Here is a 22,616-nt window from a genome sequence, read left to right as displayed (position 1 = left end):
TGTTGAGTAAAAGTGCTAAGAGTGGACATCCTTGTCTTGTTCCTGATTTTAAAGGAAAAGCTCTCAGTTTTTCACCATTGAGCATCATGGTAGGTGTGGGTTTCTTATATATGGTTTTGTTATGTTGAGATATGTTCTCCTTAAACCTTTGTTGAAAGCTTTTATTATGAATGGATTTGTATTTTGTCAGATGTGTTTTCTGCATCTATTGAGAGGGTCATGTGGTTTTATTCTTTCTTTTATGAATGTGATGTACCACATTGATTAATTTGGATATATCGAACCACCCTGGTATTTCTCCAATAAATACCCCTTGATCATGATGAATGATTTTTTAAATGTATTGTTAAATTTGGTTTGCAGTGGATTTCTGTACATTGTTTTTGTATCCTGCAACTTAATTCATTTCTCAATTGCCAAATTTTTTTTTGGTAGAGTCTTGAGGTTTTTTATGTACAGTATCATGTCATCTGAAAACAGTAAAAGTTTTACTTCTTTGTTACCAATTTGAATGACTTTTATTCTTTTTTCTTGTCTGATTCCTGTGGCTAGGACTTCCAGTACTGTGTTCAATAAAAGTGCTGAATGGACATTCTTGCCTTGTTCCTGATCTTAGGAGAAAGTTCTCAGTTTTTTACAAGTGCATATAATGTCAGCTGTGGGTTTTTCTTATATTGCTTTTATTATGTTGAATATGTTCCCTCTAAACCTATTTTGTTGAGGGTTTTTAGCATGAATGGATATTTTACTTTGTCAAATGCTTTTTCTTCATCTGTTGAAATGATCATATGGTTTTGATCCTTTGTCTTACTGATGTGATGTATCATGTTGATTGATTTGTGAATATAGAACCATCCTTACTTCCTAGAAATAAATCCCACTTAATCATAGTGAATGATTCTTTAATGTATTGTTGGATTCAGTTTGCTATTTTGTTGAGGGTTTCTTCATCTGTGTTCATCAGGGATATTGGCCTGTAGTTTTTTTTTTTTTTTTTTTTTTTTTTGGAGTGTCTTTATCTGGTTTTAGTACCAGAAGGGTGGATGCCTTTTATTTTATGCCAGATAGTGAAAAGATTTTTTGAAGCTCTACATAATATATTTCTTCAGAGAGTATTTGTTTTCCTCTTTTAGTAGAGGAAGATGATAATCTTGACCCAATCAGGGTCTAAACTGAATTGAGTTCGTGAGGCAGTTTTGACCATGTTGTGTTAAGATTCCAATTCATACCTGCTCTGACCATATGGATCTCTCAGGATTCCAACTGGAGCTTGTATGTTCACAAGGGAACCTCTCAATGATAGTAAATAAACTTGAATCTTTGATTTCTTAGTACTAGAAGCCTACAAAAAACTCAACTCTGCTATAGAAGACTTCCCACTGAGCTTATTAGCCTACTGCCATAGGCATCATTATTCAGTAAGTTGTCTTAAAAGGGGAAACCAGCTATAGTCAGTTTTTATTTTTCCCTTCCTGAGATTTTTGTCCCTTGAGTCTCCAAATTTGCCTCCTTAGCTATACAAGAGTCCAAAATCTCTGCTGATTTATCTCTCTGTGAAAAGCATCTCTCAACTTGATCAAAGACCAGATTATTTTCAACTTATTTCCTTATGCATAGATTCTGTGAATAGCCCCAGAAAAAGAGAAGCTGTACAATATCAGCTCACATCTTGAATGTTCCTACTTCCTGAGAATATTGGCACATTTATTCCTACTGCTTTCAGAAATAGACTTTATAAAATTTTTTTAATCCATTGTTCCTAGCTCTTGGTGGGATGACTTTTCTTCTTCAAACTATTTCCTTATGCCATGACTTCATTTATTTACTGTATATTTCACTAGTGACTATAGACTATGGTACAGGCACTGTTCTGGGTGCTGGGAATATAGTGATGACCTAAGATTCTACACTGACAGATTCTAGTGTAAATAATTAGACACTTAAAATATATACTAATAAATATGTACATTGTTAGATGGTGATGAATTCCTATGTTAAGAAGATACAGGGATAGAAAGTGATGATGCCATTTTATATGGGATGTTTAGAGAAGGTCTGTCTGGTAAGGAGCTATTTGATGACATAAATGAAGGTAAGACGTGTATGTCTGGACTGTGTGCTACTGACAGGGAATAGTTCCTGCAAAGCTAAAGCATTTTCATGTTTGGTGATTTTGAGGAACAAGTATGCTTGTAGCAAAGTGAGGGAGGTGAGGATTGGTGAGATGACAGAAGTAGCAGTTGGCACATTGAAACCAATTATTCCAGGGTTTCCATTTATAGATTACATTCCATTTAACAGAAATAGAAACCTATTCAGGGGTTGGTAGGAGAGACTATTTTATATTTAAGAAGATTAATTTGGCTTTTCTTATATTTAAAAAGATTAGTCTGTGATTTGTTCCACATAGTACAAGTGAGAAAAGTTGAATCTTTTGTAATCTTTCAGGTGAGATAGGTCAGTGGCCTGAACAATCTAATGCAGAGTGGAGAAGTGTGGACTTTTGAGCTAGACTGCCTGCATTCAAATGCCAACTTTGCTTATCATTACCTGAATAATCTGCTTAATCTGTCTGTACCTGAGTCCTGGGAAGGGCAGAAGAGGGTAGAATGGAAAGGATAAAGAGATTTAGATATAGTGTATTTGAGATGACAGCTGGACACTCAGTGGAAATGTAAATTACAGTCAGAAGCTCAGTGGGTAGGTCCAGGCTGGAACTAAATGTATGGGATAGACACGGATATGTACTATATTTGAAGCTATGAGATTAGATGGGTTCCTCTAGGAATTCATTTATATAGAGATGAGTATCCATTAGGGGATCCAAGACTGACTAGTGAAGAAGAAGAAAACCACATGACAGAAATATCATGGGGACCAATGCTAGAATATATTTCACAAAGGTGGGATGACCAACTGTGTCAAATGCTACAGATGGTGAAAGGTCAGGTACGATGACTGAAATGACTGAAAAGTGACCATTTGAATTAGCAATGAGGTTGTTTTGACCTTACCGGGAGCAGTTGTGGTAAATGGCAGGGAACAGAAGGCTGAATGAAGAGGGTTCAGAGAGAAAATGGGAGGGGATGAAAAAGGTGGTAAGTGAGACAGTTTGCTGGAAGGGAAGATGAGATCCCCTCTAATGATATACACATGTCACTTTGATTTGATGAAGGTTAATTTTGATCCAGTCTCAGGCAGGATTATGGTTTGGCTTATCTGTGTTGATTGACATGACTTTATGTCTCTACCTAGTCTAGTGAATACTCCCGTTATTGAACTCAAGATCTGAGTTGTTCGTTGAAAGGATTCACAGTATTCTCTTTCAAGTATGTGAAGGGTTGGCATCTTCTCTGCAGGAAGAGTGTTCTTGATGTCATAGAATTTGAATCTTTACAAGCAGGCCCAAGCTATAATTTTGCTGGGCAAAATTTCAATGGTTTATGCTGTATTACTTCAGCATTTAAGTTACCTTGCTAGCTGACTTCTAAGCAGTTACATCTCCACATGGTCTCTCATCCTCCATTAATCATTATGATAGCTATAATATTACATTGTATTGATTACACTGATGTCATGTTACCAAGATATTCTGAGATGTGGGGGAACAAGAGTGTAAGAACCAATACTTGTAAGTATTCTGTTTATCTGACATCTTTATTTAACATAAAAGTGTGCTAGGGCTTTCACTAACAAAATATGACAGACTGGGTAGCTTAAACAATAGGACTTTTTCTTACAGTGCTAGAGGCTAGAAGTCTAAGACCAAGATGTTAAAGAGTTTGGTTTTGTCTGAGGCCTCTCTCCTTGGCTTGCGGAAAGCCGGCCTCTTGCCGTGTCTTCACCCGGTCTTTCTTCTGTGCACATACATCCCCTGGTGTTTCTTCATGTATCCAAATTTCCTTTTTTTTTTTTTTTTTAATTTTTTTTTCAACATTTATTTATTTTTGGGACAGAGAGAGACAGAGCATGAACGGGGGAGGGGCAGAGAGAGAGGGAGACACAGAATCGGAAACAGGCTCCAGGCTCTGAGCCATCAGCCCAGAGCCTGACACGGGGCTCGAACTCGCAGACCGCGAGATGGTGACCTGGCTGAAGTCGGACGCTTAACCGACTGCGCCACCCAGGCGCCCCCAAATTTCCTTTTTTAAGGACACCAGTCAGATTTGATCAGGGCCCATACTAATAATCAACTCTTTAAAGGCCTCATCTCTAAATATTCCATATTCTGGGGTACTGGGGATTAGGGATTCAATATATGGAGTTTGGAGGAACACAATTCAGCCCATGACCTATGGTAATCTGTTGTATTAGTGCATATTTTAAAAGAGAAGGGAAAAAAAAAAACATTGATAGAGGCAATTTGAAACCAGTAGGAAGCCTCAGAACTTGAACCAAATGACAGCTAGAAAAACTAATACGTTAATAAGTAATATTTATTAAACCTCTATGCAATAGATGTGTGTGTGTATGTCTATACACACATACACATATAAATATATATGTGTGTGTATATATATATATATATATATATATATATTTATAAAATTAGTCATCACAAAATGCCTACCAGATAGGTATTATTCCCAGTTCTCAGATAAGGACATTTGGATTCTGAACACGAATCCTATAATTCATAAAAGGTCTTAAATCTATAGAGTTATCTGAATTAAGTTTACATTCAACATATGATACCATAGCAGAGAGGATAGGAATACACAATACTAGCTTAGAACATTTGCAATAAAAATAACTGAGATATAAAACAGATAAACTTTCATTACCTGTAATATTCATTTCTGTGCTTTGCATTTCCAAATGATTAGAGATAAACGTACACATGACAGGAAACTGTTCGCGTTATAAACTTAATTCTTCTTGTTTTAATGTTTGTGAGAGAGAGAGAGAGAGAGAGAGAGAGAGAGAGAGAGGAGAGGAGGGGAGGGGAGGGGAGGGGCGGGGCGGGGCAGAGTGAGGTGGAGACATAGAATCTGAAGCAGGCTCCAGGCTCTGAGCTGTCAACACAGAACCCGACACGGTGCTTGAACTCATGGAACACAAGATCATGACCTGAGCTGAAGTCAGATGCTTAACTGACTTAGCCACCCAGGTGCCCCTAATTCTTTCTATCTTTTGATGAGTGAATGATAATTATCAAAGTTTTGGTGCAGATAGTTTTAAGATAAAGTTATTTTTTTTTAATGTAATCTCTATACACAATGTGAGGCTCACACTTCACAACCCCGAGATCAAGAGTAGTATGCTGTACCAGGGTGTCCCATAAGATGGTAAAAGTTTAATCATCTTTTCTCCAGAGGAATTATCAAAAGTTTGAGCAAACATGAAAATATCTGAACAGTACAATCTCTTCAAATAAATTTGATGCATTTTCAAAAATATTTCCTTTTGTAATATACAGTTAGGTGTATTTTAGAATTATAAATTGTCCTCTAAACAACACAAACTGGCAGCTATTAATGTACACAAGTCATATTTTGCTTCAATTACTTGTGCTTAGTTCTGAATTCTCAATGCCATTTGGATAAATCGTCAGGTAGTGATTTGTTTAGAGGTCAAATATTTAAAATCCATGCCTCGTAATTAATCTTAGGGCTATAGAAATGAAAGAGGACCATCAATATGTTTGTGTCACATCTGTGTATATTAATCATTTAAAATAATAGAATATTCATAATGATGTTTGGAAAAAATGAAAGATTGTTTGAAGTATATATAATAAATTCAAATGATTAAAAAAGAGAAAAGGTAAGATGATCAGATTTATTTCTAAATAACCTTTAACTTCAGAAAATAATCACATTCAAGTGAACTTGTAAAACAACTGAATTTTTATTCAAAATATGAGATGTCATCGTTAGCCCTTATCTTACTCTTGAAAAATGGAGACAAACATACAGGAAAGGAAGGGAAACAGAGCTATTTGATTCTAAGCTCAAGTTTCAAAAATCTTCAGAGAAGGCAGGTAAAAAACTCAAGATACTTTCCCATGGTCAATTATAGTCCATATGCCTCATCCCATAAATATTATAATTTATTAGGGATTATAGTTTTAGGTTTTTTTCCTAAGTACCATGATTTCTTGCTTTACATGAAGGCTCCCCAGCGCTGCCATCTATTTCATAAACTGACCTGCAGTTTCTTTAAAAAAAAAAAAAAATTCTAATCAGTACAGATTTAAAGAATAAATATCACACCTCCATGGTAAACTATTTTATCACCACCAAATAGAAGTGATCAGTATTTTACAAGGAAGAAATTCAGAGTATTTAAGAGTACATTCCTATACAATGACCGGACTCACAAAAGTATGGGCTTTCGTATAACAGATTCTGAAGACGACCCTGAAAAGGGGGGTAAGTGGCTGAAATAAGACCTAGCTATATAAGATAATTTTAACCAAACCTCATCAGACCTAACAAAATTCTTAGGAAATGGATGAAAAGCGCTGTCCCTAAAGTGAACTATACTTAGACAGTATCATCTGTTGGAGGAAAACCACCAACTCAGTAGCTCACCCTAATGTGGAGGCAAAAAACAGAGGGCTTTATCATTTATTAGGCACAGGAGGAGACTACTTTTTTTTTTTAAAGAGACCTGATTAAATGTGAACTGGTAGCTGCCAAAAGTGGGGTAAACTATCCCCCACTCTAAAATGGCCATATGTTGTATACTTCCAGTTAATTACAACATTGTGGAGAAAGAGATCACAACCTTACTTAAAATAACAAGAAATGAAATACAAGGTAAAGCAATGACAAAAAAATTAAAACACAGTAACAAAACCCTGTGATAATGAATTTGTACAAAATCCATAGTAAGGAATTTTAAAAAAATGTACACAGCAACAGTCAGTGCAAATGGCAACCATGCCAGGTCTTCAATGCAGTGTTAAGTTTCTTCTCAGCAGCCACCTGCGAAGAACTGGAGAGTAGTGAATGCACACCGTGGATGGTTCCCTAACACCATAAGTAAGTGTGGCCAGTGCCATGATTCGTGTTTGTTGGCTGAACATTACCTTGGGAAGCAGTCACTAGACTTTTTTTCTTAACAGGCAGTTCCTCATTAATAAGTTCTGGTCCATAGTGAACTAGAATGAATCTTAATGGACCTCCTTGGTTTTTTGTTAACTCTTGCTTCATTTGAAAACTCCAAATGAAGTTTAGGCATCCACTAAAATAAATCCTTCCTCTTTACAACTTCCCTTTCTTTTCCATATGGTGGACCCTATGTAAACCTAAAAACATATGGTAACTTAATATACAAGGTTTCTCAAAGTGCAAAATGTGATACATATAATTTCATAGGCTTCAGTTAAAACATTTTATACAATACAGTACAGTTTGAGATTTCTGCTCATAAATTACACCATTCAACAGACAACTACTGTAAAAGCCTGGCTGACTCACAGTAACCCAATGCCTTCTTACACAAGGTTAATACACTTAAACGGTACAAATTTTGTTCAGGCCAAAAAAACCATAATCTTACACTTATCACATATGTACATATACATTTTAAAATGCTATTTAAATGCTTATGTATAGCTAGACAAATCTCACAAACCATGAATTACTGTTTGGTTTCTGGTTTGCACGCAAACACTGTATACAATATTACAAAAAAATAATCTGCAAAACTATTTTATCTCTTTCTGCAAGACCTGCTCATCCTGTAAGTCTTTTGGAAGGGCTCTTGTCCGCTGCAGAACCAGGCTAAGTTCTTCAATAACCTTTGATGGTAACTTACTATCAGAGTCTAAAACAGCTTTGCCATTGCTGTCCTCGGGTTTCCTCCATGTCTTGAGGGCTTTCTGGCTTTTCTGTTGCCCGTGAAGTACCTCAGCCTCCGTGTCCTCCAGACAGTTGAAACTCCGATGTTTTCTGGTTCTGGTTCGAAGTTTCTCGTCCTTGTGCTCCAGGCACTGGGCCACCATGGAGGCTCTCTCCCTTAAGCTGCCATCCCCAAGCTCTTGGTCACGCTTTTCACTGAGCCTCAGCCGTTCCAGCTCTGCTCTCGCACTCTGAAAGTAAAATACAACATCTCAGGAGAAAGCAGGATTCGGTACAATTTACATTGAAAACACATTCCACAGAAATGTGCATGCTTCTTATTTTGAGCTTATTTCTGTGACTTAGGTTCTAACTTTACTTTGACACAAGTGGCATGTCAGAATTCACTGACCAAGAGATCAATACAGTCATCTTACAGGTATAAAATCAAATGAAAGGTAGACCATGGAAATTCATTTTAACATACACTTAAATTACAGCTTCAAAGAGGTCTCTCAGGTTATTCAGATTGACTCTCATCGCCTTTTTAAAAAAATTTATTTAAATCCAAGTTAGTTAAATAGTGTAATAATGGTTTCAGAAATAGCAGTTAGTGATTCATCACTTACATAAAACACCCGGTGCTCATCCCAACAAGTGCCCTCCTTAATGCCAACTGCCTATTTAACCCATCCCCCAACCCAACACCCCTCCAGCAACTCTGTTTGGCCTCTGTATTTAAGTCTCTTATGGTTTGCCTCCCTAGTTTCACCTTATTTTTCCTTCCCTCCCCCTATGTTCATCTGTCTTGTTTCTTAAATTCCACATGAGTGAAATCATATAATATTTATCTTTCTCTGACATTTTGCTTAGTATAATACATTCTAGTTCCATCCACATTGTTGTAAATGGCAAGATGTTATTCTTTTTGTTGGCCAATATTCCATTGTATGTATGTATGGGTATATACCACCTCTTCTTTATTCATCAGTCAATGGACATTTGGGCTCTTTCCGTAATTTGGCTATTGTCAATAGTGCCGCTATAAACATTGGGGTGCATGTGCCCCTCTGAGTCAGCATTTTTGTATCCTTTGGATAAATACCTAGTAGAGCAATTACTGGGTTGCAGGGTAGTTCTATTTTTAATTTGTTGAGAAACCTCCATACCATTCTCCAGAGTGGCTGTACCAGTTTGCATTCCCACCAGCAGTGCAAAAGAGAATTCTTTCTCCACATCCTTGCCAACATTTGTTGTTTCCTGATTTGTTAATGTTAGCCATTCTGACAGGTGTGAGGTGGTATCTCATTATGGTTTTGATTTGTATTTCCTGATGATGAGTGATGCTGAGCATCTGTTCCTGTGTCTGTTAGCCATCTGGATGTCTTCTTTGGAAAAGTGTCCATATCTTTTGCCCATTTCTTCACTAGACTGTTTTTTGGGTGCTGAGTTTAAGTTCTTTATAAATTTTGGATAGGAACCCTTTTTCTGATATGTCATTTGCAAGTATCTTCTCCCATTCTGTCAGTTGCCTTAGTTTTGTTGTTTCCTTCGTTGTGCAGAACCCTTTTATTTTCATGAGGTCCCAATAGTTCATTTTTGGTTTTGTTTCCCTGGCCTCTGGAGACAAGTCTAGTAAGAAGTTGCTGTGGCCGAGGTATTGACTTTCATTTCAAACTTGCCTCTTACAATTCATTTCTGCTTAAATGTGTCATATGTTGGTATATGTGTAATTCCTACAGTGTCATGTACGTGGCTACAGGATTTGGGGATACACCCTATGCTTGTACTACAGCCCCCTCTTTGAGACTGACAGTACATATTAGTATATTAAAGATGTTGAGAAGGTCTGTCGCAGAGAAATATGTTTGACTTCTTTTTCTGCTCTTTTCCTCCTCCTCTAATACCCGACCAGTGAAATCCTTCCTCCCACACAATGCCTTTTAGAATCCTGCAGATCCAGTATTTCTGAAAATACTGAAATAACTGAAAATACTGAAATTAATGTGTATTAATATATAACTTAAATATATTCCTATTAAATATAAATATTATTAAATATAAATTGATAATATTAAATATATATTTATATATTAAAACTCACTTTTGGATCCGAGAATTAGAGCACACTTTCATTCGCTGAACTATAAAGGCGTGCTTTCTTAACTAGTGTTCAGGATGTCTTGTGACTGGGCAATTTCTGGCATACAGAACTCTCATCAGATCATCAAAGAGTTGGGGGATATAGCTCAGGGGTAGAGCATCTGACTGCAGATTATCAGAGCACAACAACTGAATAAAGTGTAAGACAGAGGAACAAACAACAGACAATCAAGCATATGGCAGTGTGGAGCCACTGAACAAGGAAGGATACCCAACAAACTGGATCAGAGTGTAGGTGGAGTAGAAAAAAAAGTTATTTTTCTTTTCACAAGAAGAATTGAAGAAATGTCTTTGAAAGTTTCCTGGTAAAAGGTGCAAAACCTAAAAAGCAAATATCTGAAGGAGAATTTGAGTTATGAATGTTGAAACTAGATGAAATGTTAATCTGGTATTATGTGTGACACTGAGTGGCATAAATGGAAGAGACACTCAATATAATTATGTTTATAAGACAACTCCCCAACTCTCTTTCTCCACAGTGCTTACTCGTGTGATTATCCGAATGCCCTGCTACCAAGTTAACTCAATGCAAGCAGGGGGTTTTGATTTGTTCACTGAATGTGAACCCAGTATAGTGCCTATACTTAGGATATGATTGCTAACTTTTCGAATATTGAATAAAGGTTTAAAATTTTTCAAATATATAACACAGTTTATTTTCTTAAATTCCATTCAATCCAGACATGAAATTAAAACATACAAACTCAGGCTGAATATAAATATTTTCACAAATATATTTTATAACTTGGAATTTTGTGAAAAAAAATTATGCTTATATATCTCAGGGAAATACATTTCATCTGCTCTAAAAACTGATGAAATATTTAGTACCTAGCTTAATTCCAAAGTTTCATTAGACTACGTTAAAATATGGAGACAGCTGTGATGTTTGCACCATGTGAATATAATTAATGCCACTGAACTACACTTAAATAGGATTAAAATGAACAGTTTTATGTTACGTATATTTTACCAAAACAAAATACCCCTCCCCCAAGATGAAAGATGAATGAGAATGATGGCCAACCAGCATAGGGATACGACTGGGAGTTTATAAATAAATATTAACCACGGTAAGACTTACTTGGCATCTATTACCCAGGGAAAATTAAGGAGCAATATAGACTTTTTTCTTATTGAAGTATAGTTGACACACAATGTTACATTAGTTTCAGGTGTACAACATAGTGATCTGACAAGTCTATGTTATGCTGTGCTCACCCCAAGTGTAGCTACCATCTGTCATCCTACAACACTATTACACTATCACTGACTACATTCCCTGTGCTGTGCTTTTACTCCCATGATCTATTAATTCCATAACTGGAAGCCTGTATCTCCCTCTCCCCTTTATCCATTTTGCTCATTCCCAACCCTCCTCCTTTCTGGAAACCATCACTTTGTTCTCTGTATTTATGGATAGGTTTCCGTGTTTTGTTTTTTAGACTCCACACAGAAGTGAAATCACATGGCATTTGTCTTTCTCTGACTTGTTTCATTTAGCACCATATCTTCTATGTCCATCCATGTTGTTGCAAATGGAAGATTTCATTTTTTTTATGGCTGAATAATATTCTACTGTATACATACATAACACTTCATCTATTTATCTATGGACACTTGGGCTGCTTCCATAATTTGGCTATTATAAACAATGCTTCAATAAACACGGGGGCATTTATCTTTTTGAATTAATGTTTTCATTTTCTTTGGATAAATACACATTAGAATTACTAGATAGTATGTCTAATTTTCTGAGGAACTTCCATACTGTTTTCCATGGTGGCTGCACCAATTTACATTCCCACCAACAGGGGAGTGTGCACCAGGGTTCTTTTGTCTCCACAGTCTCACCAACACTTGTTATTTGGGTACTAGCCATTCTGACTGGTGTAAGGGGTTATTTTATTGTGGCTCTGATTGGCCTTTCTCTGATAATTAGTGATGCTGAGCATCTTTTCATGTGTCTGTTAGCAATCTGCAAGTCTTCCCTGGAAAAATATCTATATAGAAGTGTTTAATGGGTAAGATTCTAGATCACCATTTCCTGCTTGAACTGCTCATCATTCTTCATTGCTCATTATTTGTTTTACAAATATTCTTTAAAAAATTTTTATTGAAACAATTGTCCCATATTGTCTTCCAAGTTCCTTATTCTTTTGATTCAAATGTTAACTATGTAGTAGGCATTATTCTAATAAATTCTCAACTATGATATCATTGAATCCTCACAATAGCCATATGAGGTAGAGCCTTTTATTATCCCTACATGCTTGCAGATAAAGAGGCTGAGTACAATGAATTCCGGAGGTAGCCAAATCACAGGTAGGATCTAGTATGTGCTTTTTTTTTAATGTTTATTTCTGAGAGACAGAGAATCCAAAGCAGGCTCCAGGCTCTGAGCTGTGAACACAGAGCCATGAGATCATGACCTGAGCCGAAGTAGGATGCTCAACTGACTGAGTCACCCAGGGGCCCCTGTGGTATGTGCATTCTTAAGTACCATGTTTGCCACTCGTGTGTGATCTCCTTTGGCCCATTTCTTTCTCTGGCTTATTCAGCTAGCTCACTACTAATTCACTCAATTAATTTTGGAAGTGGATTTTTCCAGGATGACTGCCTGCCTGAGTGAGGTATTCTCCTCCAACTTTCAATAGAACCTCATGAAACCAAGACATGAAATGGGGCATTACCAAATGGCCAAAGCACCAAATTTGCCAATCTGCCAACACCTTGTTTGAAAAACAGTTCTTGAGTACATCCATTGATGTGACTATGAATATATCCTATTTAGCAGTATTTTAAGCCATTTTCCATTTTTAAAACAAAGGACCAAAAGTGATTATTTTATAAATGTATTTTCTTAAATATTTACATGAATCTAATTCTGTAACAAACATTTTAATGGTTCATATGCAATTTTCAATTTCTATTAATAGTGTTTTAATGCTTTTTAAACTTCCAATGTTTTCCCAACACTAGAGCATTTAAAATCTTTCTCTGCCAAATTTGTTGAATCACCCCGTGTGCAAAATTTATAAAAAGGTTAATTTAGCTTAATTGTTCATAAATTTTCTAGCAGTTAGTATTTCATGGAATTATTTTAAGAGCTTACCACAAGGTCTTTATAGTTTGGAGTTTATCAGTTTTCTGATCTTAAGTATGATAAAAAAGAAAAAAATGTCTCTGAAATTCTGGATTTGAGAATAGTTAACAAATTATTATACTATATATTTAGTCATCATCCTAATCCTATACTGGATATTGGTTAATGTCTTTTGATTTGCTTTGCTCCATAACTCATCCCAAGGCAATGTCAGAAGAAGCTGGGGTAACAGGTTTGTCTTGTTTAAACTGTTTCCTAATGTGAGTTCCTGGGGAATGGGACTCTTAGAAGTTTGAAATTCTAGATTATTTTAGGAACCCATAATTGTGCAGAACGCTTAAAAAAATTTTTTTTAATGTAAGTGCAGAAGGAAATAAACCGTTATTTCAAAGCTTTTATCTTTTAGTGAAGAGGAATATTACATTGGGATAAATGTTCAAGGAAAGATATACATAGAAAAAAATTTTAAATCTGATCACTAAGTAAAATAGCTTTAGTCTTTTAAAATTTAAGAGAGAGATTCAAACCACTCAGTCCCAAACCTAGGCTTGAAGAATATATATATATATATATATATATATATATATACACACACATATATATATATATATATATTTTTTTTTTTTTTGCTTGGAGGGGCTCAACTAAAGCACTGAAATATGCATTATTCCCAAAGCATCTAATGAGGTTTAAGTGCAAACAGCTCATGTCCTTTCCTGAAGAGACTAAACTTCAAGTGAAGATTGATGCTACTTATGTTCTCCCCGCCCCTGCCCCTCAAGGTGAGAAGGAGAACAAAGCCGCTGTCCTGAAAGATGCCACATCATTTTTACTGATGCTCAGGGGTCATCTTGCAGTTCCTTAAATTAACTGGGACACCGCATCAGTTCCCAAACCACTGGCATTTGACTGTGTTACTAGAAAGTATAGTTACTATGGATCCAGACATAATTGGCCCTGGGCTCATCCTAAACGTGTTAGAAGTGAACTTGTATGACTAATTTGAGACTGAAATTTTACCATGTGGACCTCTGAATACATATTTAAAGTTGCCTATGTTACAGATAGTAAGTGGTATTATGCATATTTAATTGCCCTGCCAATGACATTATTAAAACTCTTTAAGAAAACTGAAGATATGAAACTTAAAGAGGAGCATAGGGTTATTCATACATAATGTTTTCTTGCAGGATATGATTTGTATACCATGCTTTCCAAAGATTACTGTTGAGTTTTTGAAGCCAAAGAAATAATGTACTTAATCATTTTACGACATAAGAAAACCAAAGTTATAATTAATATAAAACAAATAAAATCTGAACCTACCTCAATATTTTTCCTGGCTTGGGTTGCACTTCTCTCATGCTGGATTGGAATTAGAGGCAAACCTCCGATTTTGGGATTTTTGGTTATAGAACGTTTTCGTTCCTTTCCAGCTGGTGGCAATATGTCATTTTCATGCTGTGGAAACACAATTTCTCGCTGTTGGTGTGTTATTTTATTATGTAGTAGATCATGTTACAGTTACTTGGCTCCTTTTCCATATTTTCAAATCAAATGATCTGCTTTCCATGAGAATGCCATTTGTAACTATGATGTTGACTCTGGTAGCAGCATCGCTTGAGGATGTAAAACTCTTAAGTGAACAGAACTTTGAGGTCTCCATTCAAAGTTTCAAATACATGGCTTATGTACTACTAATCAAATCAAAAGGAGGAAAATATTTGATGAAATTGGCAAATCTCTTTGTGGGAGAAAAATAACACACTTGTCTATTTTTCTAGGCCCTGTAATCAAAGTAACTATGCACATATTTTCTCCCTCTACTAAAGACAATTTTAGTGTAAAAACAATTTGACCTTATAGACCTCAAATCAACCTAAGGCATGGCCATCAGAAACATCAGCCTCATTTTATGACCTTTTGAAAAATGTTACTTTTTCATCTGATTGAATTCCAAAGAAATTACCTTGCACACAGACATTTATACTGAAAATCATTGTACAACCGAGTATGGCACATTTGTTCTCAAATTATTGACTACATATTCTGGCCAACTGAGCAATTATAGATATGACTGGAGAAAAATTAATTTTGCATTGGGGAGAAATATCCACAGGTAAAAATATAAGCTCTTGAGTGATAAATCCATCAGATATGCATATAAAAGAAAAATATTTAAAGAATTTTTCTACTCCTCAGGGTAGATTAACTTTCCAGAAGTTGGCAAAAGGAAATTGATTTTCAGACAACAATCTATGAAAGAACTACAGAATACCAATTATAAAATGATAAGCTTTATGGATGTTCTGTTGAAATGAAAGCCTTTTGGTAAACTGTCTAGCTAAAACCTATTCTTTTTTTCTCTCTCTATTAAGATTCAGCACATTCCTGCCTTTTATTTCAATTAGTATTTTAATGTATTTTATAGCAAAGGATTCAACAAGTATTTGCTGTGTACCCATATATAATGGCAAGATTATATTGAGGGACATACACCAGACTTTGTGATTATCAGTGTATATAATCTCACAACATAGATACTACATATAAATAAAATCTCAGTTGGGGCGCCTGGGTGGCGCAGTCGGTTAAGCGTCCGACTTCAGCCAGGTCACGATCTCGCGGTCCGTGAGTTCGAGCCCCGCGTCGGGCTCTGGGCTGATGGCTCGGAGCCTGGAGCCTGTTTCCGATTCTGTGTCTCCCTCTCTCTCTGCCCCTCCCCCGTTCATGCTCTGTCTCTCTCTGTCCCAAAAATAAATAAAAAAACGTTGAAAAAAAAAAAATCTCAGTTAATCTTCAATGATCCTACAGTGCCAATCTTTATTATGAGACTGAGTGTATATGCATCAGATCTACCCTTGAGTTTTAGTGAAGTGTTTATTTTGGCTCAGCAAATCTATAATGGCAGATTATAAAATATTTCAGAAAGAAAGTTATAAGCTTCATAATGCTATTTTTATGTCAAAGCCCTAAACTTGGTAAAAATAATTTTGATATTATATAATTGGGATGTTCCCAACATGTAAAGCTAAAAGAAAACTGGCTGGAAAGGAATTCACTAACCCTATGGATTGTGCTTACACTTTATATAGTACATGTGTTAAATGATAGAGAAATCAAAGAGCAAACACAGTCTTGCTTTTTCTGACGTGATATACACAGTGTTCTGTGTACTGGCTAACTAGTTCTTATCAGATGGATCCAAGAGGTATTTTCCCCAACAGTACAAAACACTGTATCTGAGTAATATATTATGACATTCATAGTTTTCTATAAACGATCTTAAAGGTCCTACACTTGATGGATCACATGGCTGAGGATCATACTTCCATTATTATAACCAGTGATCACACCCCAAAATCTTCAGTTCTGTCTCCCGCTATTTTTCCCCATCCTTCCAGCCTTGAGGTATAACTGACAAAACTGTGAGATATTGAAAATGTACAATGTGACAATTTGATATATGTATACATTGTGAAAGAATTCCCCCCAAGTAAGTTAATTAATACATCTATCACCTCACATTTTTTTTGGTGAAAACATTCATTTCTATTCTTAGCAAATTTCAATTATACAATACAGTATTAACTGTATCAACAGTGACCATTTTTTTTTAAATTTTTTTTTTTAACGTTTTTATTTATTTTTGGGACAGAGAGAGACAGAGCATGAACGGGGTAGGGAACAGTGACCATTTTTTATATTTGATCTTCAAACCTTATTCATCTTATAGCTGAAAGTGTGTAAACCTTCACCTATTCTCCCTACCCACCCAGCAACCACTTTGTTGTGTCTATGAGTTAAACTTTCATTTTTAAATTCCACACGTGATACTTGCAGTCTCTGTCTGGCTTATTTCACTCAGCATAATGTCCTCCAAATTCATCCATGTTGTCAAAAATGACAAGACTTCTTTCTTGTTTGAGGGTGAATAATATCTGAATGTGTGTGGGGGAGCATATACATACACACACGGATCTTTTCTTTATCCATTCGTCCTTAGACACGTAGGTCATTTACATACCTTGGCAACTGTGAGTAATGCTGCAATGAACGTGAGGTGAGCCTGCCTCTCTCTCTTCCTGACCCTGACCTCTTACAACTTAATTCAGCTTCATTCACCCCTTTAGACTCCTTAAGACATCCAAATCCATTCTCTTCTCTACTGTCTCTACCATCATTCTACTTTCCACATTACCCTCCACTTCCTTCAGAGTCCGTCTTAGATTTCACAGTCTATAAGGATACTCACCTCCTTATAAATATCTCCACATCCTGTGCTGCTTCCTTTCATCATCCCTGCCTGGCAAGGCCCCCAAACTGGTTAAACCCAATTCTACTTGCTTTATGAGAGAGCCTACCAACCAATGAAGAAAGAGAGAAAGATGCTCCCTCTTATAGATTCATCTCACTTCAGATTTAACCTTAAATTTCAAGTAAGCACTCAGCATTAAGTTGAAGTTCTACTTTGGGCAATTGGCTTCCTCACTCTCTGAAGATTATTTCTCACCTTTCCTCTATATTGACCATATAGTATGGCACACTGAGTACTTATGACTAGAGAAAAGTTCTTAGTAATCAGAAGAAATAGTTGTAAGAGAAGGGAGCCTCACTTATGTGGCTGTAAGATGCAGGGAAGGTGGTAGATTTCCTAGTAGAAAAATGAAATTCTTTAATGATTACTAGTAATTTTTTTTTTCAACGTTTATTTTATTTTTGGGACAGAGAGAGACAGAGCATGAACGGCGGAGGGGCAGAGAGAGAGGGAGACACAGAATCGGAAACAGGCTCCAGGCTCTGAGCCATCAGCCCAGAGCCCGACGCGGGGCTCGAACTCACGGACCGCGAGATCGTGACCTGGCTGAAGTCGGACGCTTAACCGACTGCGCCACCCAGGCGCCCCACTAGTAATTTTTAAAATCAGTGAACTGATCATCAGTGAGTTAGGGAGGGGATATTGGAAGTGTAGTGGTAGAGGAAATTCATAAACTGGGACTATATGATCTGCTTATTACCCTCCTCATCTTTCATATCTTTCTTCACACAGCCCTTCATGATGTTCATGGAACAAAGATTATGACCACATCTCAGGACCTTGCACCTGCTGGCCCCTATACTAGAACACTCTCCCCACTCCTGCATACCTGCATTACCTGCTCCCTAATTTCAGACAGGTGTCAGCATACCTGTCACCTGTTTAGAAAGGCATTTTCCTGAGAACATTTCCTAGTTAGTGCCCTTCCTTAACCCAGTCACATCCTCTCCTTTCTGTTGCTTATTTTATTATTGTATCACACTAATATCTATTTGAAATTTTGTCAAATTATGTTCTCTCCCTGTCTTATTTTAGAAATACTACCTAAGCATGTATTTTGTAAATGGGATTGGGTTCTATGGTGCAAGTATACATCTAGGTCTAATAAGACTGACAGAGCCTTTCTTGTCATCAAGTGTACATTTTAGTCAGAGAGGCAGACATGAAAAATCTAATTACACAGTACTTTCTAATTAATGCTACAACTGAGGTAAAGAATGTTAAGGGTTCCTCTAGCCTGAGATCTGACTGGTCTGAAGATCAGGGAGAGTTTCTCTGAGAATGACACATCAGGTGAAATCTAAAGGACTTTTGAAGCAGGAGTGAAAATGGGGATGGATATTATAAAAGTATTCTGCACACCAGTAAGAACTCATTGTAAGAAGAACTTAACTGTTGGTGTGTGTGTTAACATATATGTGTACACACACACGCGCGCACACACACACGTATAAAACAACATTGGCTAGTTTTCTGCCTCCCTGTGGAGGTGAACCATTAAATCCTTAAATCCAAGAAGGCCTTTTTGTTTACCTTAATCCTAAACAGTGGAAAGAACAGAGGAAAAGTAATTGGGCTGAATCCCTAAGGCCAGGAAAAGGAAGGATAGCTGAGGCAGGGGGGAATAAGCTGTCCATGAGAGCAACCTCTGCTTTCTGGCTATTTACACCTTGATTTTCAACCACAGAGTCTAGTGACTTCTATCATAAAAACAAATCAGAGTAGTTGTACCACAGACACTGTAATACTTTTGACTCTATGGTCCCAATTTTACTAAAACACTTCAAATCTAGTTTACATTTTTTTTAAGGATTTAATATCTGAATTTCTAAAAAGGCACAAAAAAGAGGAAAAATCTCTAAAAAGTTAAGTCTTTTCCTGCCTATGTGTTTTCAGGTAGTAACCTCAGCGTCAGACTGAGAAGAGCAGTGTTTATTAACCACTGGAAAGGTTAATAAATTAAATGAACACAGAAAATGGTTTTCAAAACAAGTAAGGGCCAGATTTGGGGGTGAATTAACTTCCCACTTATAAGAGAAACAGGGAAGTGCGTCCTCAGTAATAAAGAGTGGCAATTTAATCGTTACCAGTGAATTTCAATGCTCTTATGGGAAGCACTGCTGGGAATTCAGCCAGACAAGGTAGTGGGGAGAAAACCAATCCTATTAATGAGACTATTAACCCTTCTCACAAAGACAGAGTCCTCCTCTAGAGAGGAGACTAAATGGGGAACTGAGTATAGGTATTAGCTTCTGGCACTCCTGGGTTTGAACTACTAAACTGTATGGTGCTAAGCAAACATCTATAAGCAACATCCTGCATGGTTTGTTACAAAGAATACAAGAGTTAGCTTTTCTGAAGTATCCAGCACAGAGTAAGTATTAAAGAAATGTGGGCTCCTGTCCTTGTTTCTGGAAAGGCTAGAGTGGGGGGAGTAGGTGGGCCATGGGGAGAACAAGAGGAAAGAGGCACGCTTTTCTAAATGAAGATGAATGTGGGACTCTGGTAAACAGGTCTCTCTTTCTTACACCACCATCTTGAAGCAATACACCTCTCCAAAGGTAAGGAGTTGCTGGAGCACCAAAAAAGAAGCCTCTAGAAAGAGAGTAACTCTCTTTCAAAGGGTAATGGATCAATCTGGATTCTCATATGTTTGAAAAACCGTATGAGGGCCGCCCGGGTGGTTCGCTTGGTTATGCATCTGACTGCGGCTCAGGTCACGATCTCATGGCTCCTTAAATTCAAACACCACATCAGGCTCTGTGCTGACAGCTCAGAGCCTGGAGCCTGCTTCAGATTCTGTGTCTCCCTCTCTGTCTCTGCCCCTCCCCTTCAAAATAAGCATTAACAAAATTTTTAAAAAAACATATGAATGAGAAAATAAAAGTATACACATAAGACTCTTGTTAAAAATGCTTTGGAAATCCCACTAACATTTCCTACAAGCAGTCGTTCTACTTGGCTGGAGAGCTGAGACAGATTTCGTACCTGGGCGATAAAGACACTGGCCATCCACTCCGTCTGAGTTTGTAAGTTATCACAACAAATGTGCCTGTAAAACAAGGTTTATAAAATACATAATTCATAAAGCCAGAAGACTGTTCTCCAGTGTGTTTGTTTGGTTATTAAATGATCAGAAGCCTCTATGGGTTTCTCCTGATTCATGACTTAATACAATCAAAATGGGAGTATTTCAGTATAAGTTGCTTCAGGCTTCGGTTAAATGTGCAATATCAAAATAATAGTATAAATATGCTAGTTTAAACAAAATACAGCTACAGGCTTTGGTAACTGCTGAAGAATGATCGGCAATATTTCTGGAAAGGCAGAAAGGTCACTGTCATTTACTTTTTCATGTACATGATGTTAAACACATCTTTTCCCTCAGAAACTCTGAGTGTAAGACGAAAAATATGTGCACATTTTCTTAAAAGCATACTTTGTAAAAAGGCTTAGACTGTCTCCATCATTAGGATTATAAACATTTAATACCCGCAAGACTCGTGAAAAATGAACCAAATGAAAAACTACTACTGCATGTCTAATAACACTGACTCAGTAACCTTTTATTGAAAACCTGTATAAAACAGAGATCTTGCCCTCAAGGTTCACACATTCTATTAGAGGAGCTAGGCACGTAAACAAATAAATTACAGCAGAGTGAGAAAAAGAGAAAGTATTGTTGACACAAATACAGAAAGAGCACACCTGGGGATGCGATAAAGTTTTCTTAGAAAATTTTCTTTTTATAAGTGTTGTTAAAATGACCTGGATATTTCAATGTAATTACATACTCTTTATATTCCTGTATGAAAAACAATTTGGGAAAAAACGTCAACATGAAATTTGTAAAAATTTCATGCTTCCTTCATTAGATTCTCATAAAGACATTGTCCCTTTCCATTGCCATGTCCAAAAAAAAACGGTCCTCTCTATAATTCTGCACCCATGTGTGCAAAATACTATCGATGCCAAGAAGAAATAAGTAATGATTAGAGGGGAGAGTTATCAGACTTTTGGGGCATCTGAGCTGTAATCTGAAAGAATGACGGTTGTGTCTACCACATTAGCAGGAAGGGGATGGGAGTGGGAGGTATGGGAGCAGCATATAGTGTGAAGAAGGCTCAGTAAGGGGGTTATCTACACTGAACATGTAGAGATGAAGGACGAAGGGATGTATGGTGAATCACAGATTACTGCTTTATCAGTAAGTAAAAAAGGGAAAGCCTTGGGAGATGAAGCTCATGGAACACTGTGCCAACAATCCTGCACGGTATCCTTTAGCTATAGGATTCATTGAAGAACTTTAATGCAGGAAAGAAACACAACACATTTAGAAAGCCTCTTTGGTGGTTGGGTAGAGAATATTCTAGAAAACAAAAATAAAATTAGAGGTATGAAGAACACTTAGGATGACTAGAATAAAACCATGCAGATGAATGAAGGTGTGGCCTGACAAGGGAGATAATTAAGAGGCAGATCCAGTTTGGCTTAGTGATTGATCAGACACAGCTAGGGCTGAAGAAAGAGACATCCAGTACAGTCTCTAGGGAGACTGGCTAGATCCTATGAGATCAATGGAAAAATGTACATATATGGAAAGAAATGGTTTGAGGCCAAGATTTTTTTTTTATACTCAGTTTTGGCTAGTTCTTTTCCTTCATATGAAACTGAATTCCGCCTGCTTATCCCATAAAAGCTGGGATTTCCACACTCATAGAAGAACTAGGAAGAAATCAGATATATTTTCTCTTAAGAGGCACTGGCAGGTAGGACACATAGGATTGAAATGGACCTAAAGCTTGAAGCAAATCTATTTTCTTCTTCTCAGACTAAAAATACTTAAAAACAAAACAAACAAAACAAAAAAACAACAACCTAATTTCACTTAGGTGAAACATTTCCTATCTGTAGATCTACCTGCCAATAACATTATTTAGTAAAGTTATCAATATCTCGAATCCAAAAACTGCCAGCAGTTAACTTACCAGTGATGTTTTTCGGAATATGCTGTCAATCCCCAACTAAATCACATGGGAAAAAACACATAAACATACATATTAAAAAAGATCAACTGTACAAAACTAAAAGAAGGATTAGATGTTAAGGAGGTGATATTTAATGGTGGCAATGTGCAATATAGAACAGATACCCACGAGGGATGATTCAGTGGGTATGACTGACGTAGAGGTGGATGATCAATGAAGGGTTCAGCTACAAATTTAAATACGCTGAAGGG

The 22,616-nt window shown here is 36.7% G+C and overlaps 1 protein-coding gene across 5 annotated transcripts in view; it reads right to left on the bottom strand.

Annotated features, from left to right (window-relative positions):
* Positions 1 to 5,826: 5,826 nt before the first annotated feature.
* ARAP2 (ArfGAP with RhoGAP domain, ankyrin repeat and PH domain 2) overlaps positions 5,827 to 22,616 on the bottom strand; it is a 209,698-nt gene continuing 192,908 nt past the window's right edge. For all 5 annotated transcript variants that reach the window (XM_047855319.1, XM_047855320.1, XM_047855318.1 and 2 more), the window contains 4 exons: positions 22,366 to 22,401; positions 20,366 to 20,429; positions 14,386 to 14,520; positions 5,827 to 8,041 (listed from right to left, as the gene is read on the bottom strand). In XM_047855319.1, the coding sequence (XP_047711275.1) occupies positions 7,658 to 8,041; positions 14,386 to 14,520; positions 20,366 to 20,429; positions 22,366 to 22,401 (619 nt within the window). In that variant the 3' untranslated portion in view covers positions 5,827 to 7,657. The remainder of the gene's footprint in view (positions 8,042 to 14,385; positions 14,521 to 20,365; positions 20,430 to 22,365; positions 22,402 to 22,616) is intronic.

This window comes from Prionailurus viverrinus, chromosome B1, assembly GCF_022837055.1.
Source record: "Prionailurus viverrinus isolate Anna chromosome B1, UM_Priviv_1.0, whole genome shotgun sequence".
NCBI classification, from domain to species: Eukaryota; Metazoa; Chordata; class Mammalia; order Carnivora; family Felidae; genus Prionailurus; species Prionailurus viverrinus.
The sequence above is the reverse complement of the archived record's forward strand: the minus strand, read 5'-3'. Positions and strand labels throughout refer to the sequence as shown.